General features: G+C 40.4%; 1 protein-coding gene across 1 annotated transcript in view; it reads right to left on the reverse strand.

Moving 5' to 3' along the window:
* Window positions 1–2270: 2270 nt before the first annotated feature.
* Window positions 2271–11444, reverse strand: part of GIPC2 (GIPC PDZ domain containing family member 2) — a 22425-nt gene continuing 13251 nt past the window's right edge. Inside the window, exons 5-6 of the mRNA XM_027649235.1 lie at window positions 10705–10786; window positions 2271–2994 (exon numbers count right to left, since the gene is read on the reverse strand). Of these exons, the coding sequence (XP_027505036.1) occupies window positions 2840–2994; window positions 10705–10786 (237 nt within the window). The 3' untranslated portion in view covers window positions 2271–2839. The remainder of the gene's footprint in view (window positions 2995–10704; window positions 10787–11444) is intronic.

Raw genomic sequence — 11444 nt, forward strand, 5'->3', positions numbered from 1 at the left:
ATTAATTTACTACACAAATCACTGCAGGAAGTGAGAAGTATTTATCATGCTTTATAAGGCAGCGTGATTTTCATGTGACAAATTATTCATGGCTATCAGGAAAACACAAACAATGCACTAAACTGGGTAGCAGAACCATTGGAAGTAGTGTTGGCTGTGAGAACACAGTAAAAATTAAGATATATTGATGTACTTTATTGCAGCAAATGCCAGTAAAATTGCAATCACTGTTTAAATCTTAGGTCTGAAATAAACTCCACAAAGACAGGCCACTATGGCAAGAGATAGCTCTGTGCAGAATTAGAGCTTCAGAGATTATTTTTATCTCACTATTTTATCAGTTTAATGAGACAAATTATCCCCTGGGGATAAATTGATTGAGCAACATTAATTTCTCAAAATAAAATGAACGGCCCAAACAGCAGGGATTATCTGCTACAGGCAACATTTCAGGCATTATTTTATAATACAGCTCTTCCAGAGCACTTTTTTATAAAGAAGGAATTCTTTATAAATTATTCTTTATAAATAATTTCAATTTATTTTATAATCAGTAACGTGTTGGTTACTAACACCAGTGTACGTAAACATTTCCACAAAATTTGATATTTGACTTTTATATAAAATAATTCAAAACCAACAGGGAATTCCTGACATTCCCTTTTTCTTTTTCACCTGGAACTTTAAAGAATAAACCATATGGCCCCCAACACTTTAACCCTTCATTACCTTGAATAAATCAGTTAAAGTTACCCTGTACAAGAGCTCAGTGTGCTCAACTGCAACAGAAGATTGTGGGCTCAGACTTGCAATTATCAAACAATAAGAAATGCTAGACCTTGTGCTCTCTGTGCCAAAATTACACTCACTTCACAAAATAATATATCCTCAAGGCCCCAAAAGAGCAATGTATGAAATGTAACCACCTCCTTCAAGTTTTTTTATTTTCAAGTTTTACAGAAAGTGACATGTTCTTGTAAAATTATGTCATTTTACTTCTCATAATGGGATTAGCCCAAATTTTTCTATCAGTATTTCTATTTCTATATATTTTCTATCTAATTTCTACATACAGAAATTGATAACAATCACGCCTGTTTGAAGATAAATATAGATTTCAGCCCACACTGGTGATGAGGTACAATTAAGAGAAATTTTGATACCTTGAACTTCTAAAATACCCTAAAATATATTACCTCCATACTGCTCTGTACCACTCATTAAATAGGAATATCTACATTATGTGAAAGCTTGTCCTTAAACCAGAGATACAAGAGCAAAACATTCACAGCAGCATTTATAAAATTGAGATTATCCCCATTCAAAGATCACTGGATGGTATTTATAAGACCTTCATGCAATATTTCCTAACTAGAAAAAATATTCACTAATTGTTAACAGGTGCAAAAAACTGAAGGGGAGTTTGGAAGCCTCCCTAAATAACCTAGTAAAGAGAATGAGGACCTGTTCTCTCCATGATACTTCAAACTCTCATGGTGTGAGACCCAAAAATAATCATTGACATAGAACATGTAGAATTATTGGCATAGGCTTTATTTTAAAGAGATGTCTGCGAGACAGTGGAAGACATTATCCTCAGAAGAAAAGTAACTAGGAAGTGACTTAGAAAAAAAAAATTTGCAATCATTATTATTTTATACTCTTATGCAAATATAAAAATACTAAAAAGCTAGGACACCTTCCCAGGTCAGACCCCACATTCTTGTTTAAATTCATTTTCTATAATCTCAGATTTATTAGCAAAAAATTAGCAGTTAAACGCTTATGTACAATATAATTGGAAATCCTAACATCTAAAAGCAGTTTAACATATTTTTCAGGGTTTAGACTGTCATCCAAACCATGAGTGTCTGTGACTTTACAAGAATTATCTCTAAGTCTGAACACCTTCAATTCCTCCTGTGTTTCCACATTGAAAAAAACACAGAAAAGAGGGGAATTCCATAAGATTTCAAGAAATCATTTAGCATATGCAAAGATCAATTAGTCATAGACTGTAGTCTCCAAAGTCAACTCACAGATATTATTCAAATATATTAACAGGAATCAAAATCAACATTTATTTCTCCATCCACAGCTCCTATTGCAATAATATGGCATCTGAATAAAGCAGCAGCTTCCTACTTTAAGCATTTCTACCCTACTTACTCACCTCAGTAATATCCAGACAGAATGTCTTGTGGCTCAAAGGCAAACGAGTCTTTTCAGTCTAAGATCTTAGTTTTCATCTTTTAGAGGATTTTTTTTTTCTGAATTTGCATCCTAAAGAATCAGAGTAACTTACTCCCAGCTTTGTCTACACAGCAAAGACAATGCCCAAGCCAAACAGTAAGAAAACCTGAGGCTTTGGGTTTTTCTCAGCTTTTTGTGTACATGAATACACAGGGACAAAGGAAAACCAGGGAACTGCAGCACAGAGCTAGGTAGTTCCTCAACAAGTTTATAAACCTCTCTAAAGAGATAAAATAATCCAAACTCCTGGTTGAGTTCTGTCTAAAGCTTTTCAGAATATGGATATATCAAAGTGTATGTACAATAAAAAATACATCATTTTCATAAAATTTCTGTATAAATATATCACCTTGACACATCCTTCACAGCGATTTCTGCGTGCAAATTAAATTTTCTAAACGTGCAGCTGTCAAAACTTTGGGTTTACCTTCATATCTTTATTAGAAACCTTCCTTTGCAAAAGAAAACTCTCAGACGAGAACGCTTTATACAGAGCACCCTGAATTCATCTCGATAAAGTTACTGATGTAAATATTTGCAAATCACTTCGTATTTTCAAACGGGGATTGATGGAACTGCACAGTTCTCATTCCAGTCGTCCCTGCTTAGCATCTCCTATCGCTCCCCACACGTCAAAGACAAATTCATCCGGGAAGGCAAAGTCTCCAAGAGTCTCATCCAAGGCCACCGCGAACTCGTCGGGGTTTTTCTTGTCTCTTCCAGCTTCCACAATGGTTGCAGCTAAAGAGCAACAAAAGAGAACAATGGAATCAGCATCAAAGTGGCAGCTAACACACAGGGCCAAGGCAGGTTTTGAATGTCTGTTTTCAGAACCTGGCAGGGTCAGCTTAAGGAGATGCAAATTTTACCTGCTGAATTTGGGATTCCAGGGAATTTATGTGCTTAATTCCTCCCACACTATCTACTTGCTGCTCTGATTGACAGGAGAGCTTCCTCAGAGTGCTCTTTATACATTCTTCTGTTTGTTTGGCAGAGATTTAATTTTTAATTCAATGACCCCTCATTTTAATGTTATTAAATTGTATCCCGTATTCATTACAAGAAGCATGGGCCTAAAAACAAGGTTAAACACAACCCTTGTGTGACAATGAGACCCAAGCCAGGTCATCACCAACTCCACCAAGTTTGATACGACCTTGCTGATCTAAACCAGAAGATCAGAAAGCAAACTTGAGTGTTTTTCTCCTCTAAACAATGCAGAACAGATCTCAGCAAGTTAAGAGTTTGAAGTGGCCAAGCTTTTCAGAGAAAGCCAAAAGGCACAGGATTTAAACATGGAAAACAACACACAGCCTGCATAATAGGCACATGCAACCAAGCTAGGATGGGTTTGCTAGCAACAACCCATGTTTTACAAGTCTAAATGTTCAAATGTTGAGCATGACCTGCATTTAAAAAGGAGTACTGACAAATGAGCCTAGAGAAAACACTTGAGCACTTGAATATTTTAGGAAATGAGAATTCAAATGTGGCTCAACTGATGCATTGTGTAGAGCCCAAAGAATATTAAAATCTGGTTTGCTAGATATTGGACATAGTGTGTTTGCAACTGCCTGAAAGAGGTTGTGTTCTCAGGAAACTACGGTATGGCCTCAAGCAGATTCGCTTAATTTTTTCAATGTAATTTCATTTAATTTTTAATTAACTTTAGCTTATTTTTGTCAACAACAAAAATCCCCCAACCAAACCAAACCAACCAAATGCACAAAATAAAGCCACAGCACCTCCAGGTAGTAAAGAGGGTGAGGCACTTATTGCGGGCCACGTTATTGTCCTGCTTGCATCCACATTTTTCCACACCATTCCAAACTAAGGAGCAACTAGTTTCAGTGCCCGAGTTTGCTTCAGTTACTATTACCTCCAGCTTTGAAAATCATATTTAACTTACAGTGCCCTAGATGCTGGGAAAGGTTGTGCTTTTATCTCTGGAAAGTGAAAGAGTTATTTCTGAAAGTCTCAATCAGGTGGTTCAAACTGTGCAAAAGCAAAGGAAAGGCCTTTCTGCTGTAACCAGAGCCAGCAAAGACCAGGAACATCCTGGTATCCAGGAAAATGAAAGCAGAGGTCTGATATGACAGAGCCAGACTGTGATATCTGAATGCCTTAAACTGCAAGATGTTCCCCATCTTTTGTTATACACCAAGGAACCATCACTTTCTCCATGAACATATCAAATTCAAGTGTCACACTGCAGGATTTGATAACTTCTAGCCTTTTTCCAGAGGGATATCCAGTTGGAAACCACGTATTACAGTGCCTGAGAAAGGGAAGGGAGTCTTGAAGACACAGGAAAACATCTTCACTGGGACAATCTGCCTTCTACCACATGCACTGTATTGAATCCACACAGCAAAACCTCTCTGATAAAAAGCAAAATAAACTTTCCCTACTCTGAAGCTTTAATAAATTTATTTGATGCTATTTTGTTGACCTGAAACTCAACTCATTGACAGTTATAAACTTCTGCCAAACAGTATTTGCTGTTGTGCAAACTTGTAACAAACTGTAAGCAAGCTTGAGCCATATTCCACACTGTAAACATCAACAACAGGAGTTCTGAAGAAACCTGAAGTTTTGGGTTTAACTGTGTTCAGACATGAGGCTCCAACCACAATCACAGTGTGCCAAACTACACAGAGCAGTCCAAGGAAAATATCTGTAAATCTTGACAAATAAACTGCTGTGATGGAGACAGTTCAAGTGTAACTCAGCTTCCCAGGCACCACCAGTGGTTCTCAAGGACTTTCAAGATCTCTTTCCCTGTCAGATGAAACCCTGTCCCTGTTGCACTGATTCTCTCTGCAGCCCCTGTGAAGTTCCTGGGACTCTTGATTCAGACAAGTCTGGATGGGAAATGGGCATTAAACAGGGGACTCTTGTTCCTGATAAGTGGAATATGAGGATTTGTCCTATCAACACCGCTCTGTATTCCCTGACATCATGGCATTAAGAAGGTACTTATAGAGCAGAAACCCTGGAGATAACGAGGTGAAGGGTGTAAGTGAAACTTCACAGATTTCTGGATATGAGGTAGGATATGAACTTACTCTGGATAGACACTGGGAGAAAGCTGGAGAGAGAAGAGCTGTGCAAGGTGACACGAGACCAAACATGGCAAGATATAGTTACACAAGATGCTTAAAAAAGCTGCTGTGAGCAGAGTAAGCATCTAGACAAGTGTTTAAGCAGAGGGGGAACAAAGAATTTAGTCAGTTTTAAGATAAACTGGTCAAGAGACATGAAAGAGCCACATAACAGTGACAGCAGAGATTAAACAAGACCACCCAGCATTGCATCACAGTCCAACTGCCTCAGCTGAAGCCTCAAAACTGCACAGTAAAAAACTGCCATTAACAGCAAGTGTTACTTAAAACACAGTATTCCTTTAAAGGTTGAGTTTCCCAAATAAAAAACCAGAATTTAAAAACTAGTTCATACTTGAAAATAAAATCCACTAAACAGAGACAATCAGGACAACTTTCAACTTAGCCAAGAAAGAACCAGAATGTGACTGCCGTGCTAAAGCCTCAAACCAAAACAGCTTCATCTTGAGTGCTGTGTCCAGCTCTGGGCCCCTCAGCTCAGGAAGGACATTGAGGGGCTGGAGCAGGTCCAGAGAAGAGCAACAAGGCTGGGGAAGGGACTGGAGCACAAGTTGTGTGAGGAGAGGCTGAGGGAGCTGGGGCTGTTCAGCCTGGAGAAGAGGAGGCTCAGGGGAGACCTCCTCACTCTCTACAACTCCCTGACAGGAGGGGGGAGCCAGCTGGGGGATTGGTCTCTTTTCCCAGGCAACTCTCAGCAAGGCAAGAGGGTTCGGTCTTCAGCTGTGCCAGGGGAGGTTTAGGTTGGATATAAGAAAGAATTCCTTTGCAGAGAGGGTGCTCAGCCATTGGAATGGGCTGCCCAGGGAGGGGGTGGATTCTCCATCCCTGGAGGTGTTTAAGGACAGACTGGATGTGGCATCAGTGCCATGGGCTGGGAACCACGGCGGGGTTGGATCAAGGGTTGGACTTGATGATCTCGGAGGTCCTTTCCAACCCAGCTGATTCCATGATTCTACGATCTGCACTGAGCAGCCGCAACCAGCGCTACCAGGGCGCGTCTGACGTGCAGTAATTATCAGGGCACACTCCCGTCTCCAGGTCCAGCCGCTGGAATGCGATGTTCATGGAATGCCGGCTCCGCGGGAAGCTGCAGGGCCGTGGCTGCGCGTTCGGCAGCGCGGTGCTGACCCCCAGTGCCGGCGGGGCTGCACTGCCGCGCATCCCGGGAACAGCATCCCTCAGGAATTCCAGGCACCCCGTGCCAAGCTGAACCCCGCCTCACTCCCTTCCATGCATCCAGGAGCACTAAAAGCTGACCAGCCTTCTCCATCACCCCCCGAACACGTTCCCGTCTCCCCCGGCAGGTGCCGCAGCCCCAGGGCGGCCCCGCCGTGCGGGACAGGCGCGTTCCCACCACACGGAATTTGCCACACGGAATTCCCGAGGCGATTCGAAACCTGCCAAGGCATTTAGCAGATACTTTGCCAACTTGAAGAAAACTTTGCCGGTTCTCTGGAGGGAGGGTGACGGCCTCGTGCCAAATTGTCACCACTCCCCTCCCTCTCCCCCAGTGCTTCTTGTAAGAGCTGCACAATAAGTGATTACAGGAATTTTAGTCCAAGAGGATACTTTTCCACACTCAAGAGAGCCCCCAATCGTTTTCAGATTTTCTTTTTTTTTTTTAATTTCACTTCAGGCAATGTAAAAACCTGATAAATTTCTACATAAAATGTGAAAAGTTCGGCAATCTTAAAAGTGATGAAAGGAATTAGAAGTCTTGTCAGCTTTAACTGAGAAGCTCAATATCAGCCTTTCCAGAATCTGAACAAAGTAGTATGCTGGCTTTTCAAACCTAGTCCCTTCTTTAAAATAACTTCAAAGATCTTTCACAAAATCTTTATTTTCACTTTTAACAGACACATGGGGCACAAGCCATGAAAGCTACCTGCTGCCTGTCATTCTTATTATCTGCCTTACACAGTGGTTTTTCTACCTATCTTCTACACTACTGTAACTTCTTAACAGAAGTCTTAACAGAAACCTCAATATTTATTTAGCTGTAATGGTATTAGAAGTTCTCCCTTCACCAAAAAGGTAACAAATATTATTATTCTGTCCTGTCAGTTTAAAGCAGAAAATGAAGCATAACATTGCAGTTTCCAATATTCAGCATTACTTGGTTTAAGCTTCATGTTCAACATTGTCTTATCTGGCATTTAAGGTACTATTACAAATATTATTTCTTGTTCCTTTTTTTTTTAAGTACTAATACTTCTTGAAGTGGAGAAGTTTTCTCATTTAACTGGACTTGCTGCCAAAATTCCCGTTATCCTCTCAGAGTAAACGAACAGCCACAACAATATGCCCCAGAGTGTATACAATAAAATCCTTTGGGAAATGAAAGTCTGGTGACAGAAGGAGAAGAAAACAAAAGATCCAGGGAGAATATCACTCCATTTAAAGCATTTTGAGATAAAAACATGTATTAAATATTGCTGGGTTGGATTCATGAACCAAGAGAAGAAGCTTGAGCGACAGCAAGGCCTTTTTGCCATCATTTTTCAACCAGCAGCGTTCTGAGGTTGGATCCCATTGATCCAGGCTTCCTCCCACACAGAATTTTTGGGATCAAATACAGTCAATAACAATTCAAGACTTACTGATTTAAAAACTAAATGCCACCATTATTTTTCACTAACACCGTTTCCTGAGTTGCTCCTATTAATCAACAGTTCAAGCTTCTTTAACAGAAAAGAAAGCATAGAATTTAAAATAATCTGAATTATCTCTCAACTGTACATTTATGTTTTAAAGAAGGCTGAAGTCAAACCTTCACCCAATTTCTAATGTGCCCATAAAATGGCTGAGGAACACAATTCCAGAACCAACTGTCCCTTCTGTGGATTGAATCCAGTTTGCAGTAAAAGAGTAAAGAAGTAAAAAGGCAAAAGTGCATCCAAAAGCAGGTATATAAATCTCAGCAGCGTTTAGATCTCTAAAAATAAAAAACTGTGCCAAAAAAAAAAAAAAAAAAGAAAAAAGTGCATGCATTTCCACTAATGATTTCCAAGCATTTTGCTCCAACTTAGGGATTTGTGTGTAGATTTATTCAGTCTTTGTGCACTATCACAATACTTAACTATGTAAAAATTAAGGGCTTTATCTCACCTTTAATTCTGTCTGTAATTTGACATTAGGGTTTCTTTTTCTTTCTTTCTAACTTACAGCTTGAAACTGGGGCACTGTTTTAGAATTCAATCACTCCATGGAAGTGTCATTTTAACGGAGATGAAGGAGCAACACTGACATCCAAGGATTCTGACAAACAGAACTGCATGGGAGTGAGCAATGATTGAGATCTTAATCACTTGTCAGCTGCACATTGTGATGACTTGCATTTTCAACTAATCTGGCTTGAGTAATGAGTGAAATTTTGAGCTAAGTGGTGATTGGCATTCTCTGAATGAATCTTTTCCTCATATTTCATTTTCATGGATGACTGATCACATCCAGTCTGTGAAAAACTGACATGTGTTAATTGAGTAGATATGTGACAGGTGATTAGCTCTCCTTTCCTAAAGAGTCCTAGAGCTGTTTAATTGTTTTTAAATTATAAAGTTTTGTCAGCACCGTTGGCCGTCGACTCTCAGATTTGAACTTCAGGATGGGGCTTCAAAGGTGCAAACTAAACCCTACAGTCTTTGATTCCTGACAGCTTTTCTTGGTTACACTCCTTTTTGGGGAGGAAAAGAAGAGATGAAGGACAAAACAACCACCCAGTTGGGAAGAAGAGAGTCTCTCTGAGAGTAAAGATTTCTTCCTTCTTTGAGTATTCTTTTAAGGAATTCTTTGAAAGTTTCCAAACTACAGACTGAAAGAGGAAGGGCACTACATCTTTGGGGGGAAAAAAGAAAAAAAAAAAATCAAGGAATTCACGGGAAAACTCTACCAGGTGCTTGGCAATCAGCTCAGCCATATGTGTTGATAGCTGAACTTCTCAGTCTGCTGTGCCAGAGCCATCCTGTTACAGCCCTGAGAGCCAAAACCACAGGGAACACCAGTTCCCACAGCACTGTTCCCATGGACACTGAAAGCAGGACACCTACAGCTGGTTATTCCTGTAGGGTGAGGAGCCTGGAGACCTTGGCAGTAACCTGCAAGGACAGGAGCCTCCAGAAGCCCAGCTTAAGCCGGGACTGCAACAGCTGCAGGACAAAAACAGCTCCCAGAGGGACAGCTGGCACGAGACTCAGGGCTTTGAAGCCAGAGCCAGGGAGGGACTGAGACACAAAGGCTGCAGGAGAGGGACAGGCCATGGAATCCTCCCCAACCCAAACATGGCTCAGCACCACACAGGGATCCCAGGAGCACATTACACGGCAGCAGCATCACATGTTAAAGTTGCTGGGAACAGGAGTTTTGAGAACTTTTATTTTCTGGGAATAAGAAAGTTTAGGCATTACTTAAAGACCAGAACTCGCAAGTTTTGGGGCAGCTCTGCCCTCTCTTCTAGGTCAGGAAGCTCACCTCTATCTTAAACTGCAGGAAAATAGTGTTTTACCTGCAATTTTTCCTGAGAGAAAACCAGCAGAATCTACCAATCACATGCTGGCTGGCAGGAGCAGCCAACAAAGGACTTTTGGCTATTCAGATAACCTCCTTTCGTTCTCACTCCTCTGTGCTAACTGCTTCTTTGCCCTTAGCTTCATGCCAGACCCATTTTCTTTTCTGCTTTGCCTTCTCCACTTCTCTCTCACGAAAGCTTTCTTTTCAAGATCACTTTCCATTTAGCTTATCCTTTCCTAATTCTTGGCTGATTTTTTTTTTTTAGGTATTACCACAACAATAAATACCTTCCTCTTTATCTCAGGATCAGCAGTTCCAGAAGATCCCATGAGGAATACACCAGCCACAGCTGGCTACAGTGGCACTGCTTACTCAGCCAGACTGCAGCTTCTTCCCACACAAACAGAAATTCCTACTTAGTTGTTGTCAGATTAACACAGAAAAGCAACAGCTGCAAGGACAAGTTTGGTGCACTTTTAAGGCACTTATGACACTTAGTTCTTTCACTATAAATTGATGATTCTGATAACTAGTAAACATTCTGCAAGTTTTCCCATGTTCTTCAGAATACAGGTTGTAGAGAATTTGATAAATTTGTGCAATTACTCTGTCAGTTCCCTGAAGTTCCACTGAAGTGGAAGGAAGATTCTTTTATCAGACACACACATTTGCAGAAATACAGGCAAGTTTTTGAGGCTGCATGCTGGACAAGTTTTGCTTCATTTACATCCAGAGACTAAAGTACTCAATGAATTTTAGAGTGCATTCAGAAAATGAGAAATTGCTTAATTTTGTAGTAATGTATTTGCTAAAAACTCACCTAATTCATTATCTCTTATCCCCATGTATGTTTCAAGAAGCTCATCCACTTTATTAATTGCATTTTCTTCAACTTCAGTTGGCTGTGTTGAAACAAAGGAAGAAAAAGAACAAAAGTATGATTATATCCATGCAGATTTCAAAGTAAGCAGCAATTTGTCAGTGGTTATCCTTACTCCCACCTTGGCCATTTAGACTTACAAAATCTACAAATAAAACGGGTTATTCCACTCTCTTTCCCTCTTCTCATAAACCTGAGCCTACCTCCTGCCATCAAAGCCAGGCAGCTCACACATTCAAACTAAACATCTCCTGACAATACAGATCTTCCTCAAACCCTCATCAGATTTAGGAGAACCCAGAATAAATAACATTTCTTCACCAAACTCTAATCCTGGTTTTGCACATATTCATGCCCATGTAATTAGTCTCTCCTAACAACAACCCTTACACTGGCCCCACACACTTTGCAGTGTCAGAAACGGAACCAATTCTTCAACCACCCTCCCTTTTCCTTTCCCCTTTCCCTCTTTGGTCTATTCTACCTTAAATCCATCCATATAATCCATGGATTCCAAAACCTAAACTTTTTTTATGCTTCCAGGTTCCTCAGCCCCAACCTATCCCTGCTAATCTTCAACTTTCTATAAGCATTTCTCCATGCAGAAGGCAGTCTTTGTCCCACAAGCTTTGTTAACATCCAGATTTTTCCTTCCTACCTTGTGACATCCAGATTTTTCC

Source organism: Corapipo altera, unplaced genomic scaffold (genome assembly GCF_003945725.1).
Source record: "Corapipo altera isolate COAL_440 unplaced genomic scaffold, ASM394572v1 112, whole genome shotgun sequence".
NCBI classification, from domain to species: Eukaryota; Metazoa; Chordata; class Aves; order Passeriformes; family Pipridae; genus Corapipo; species Corapipo altera.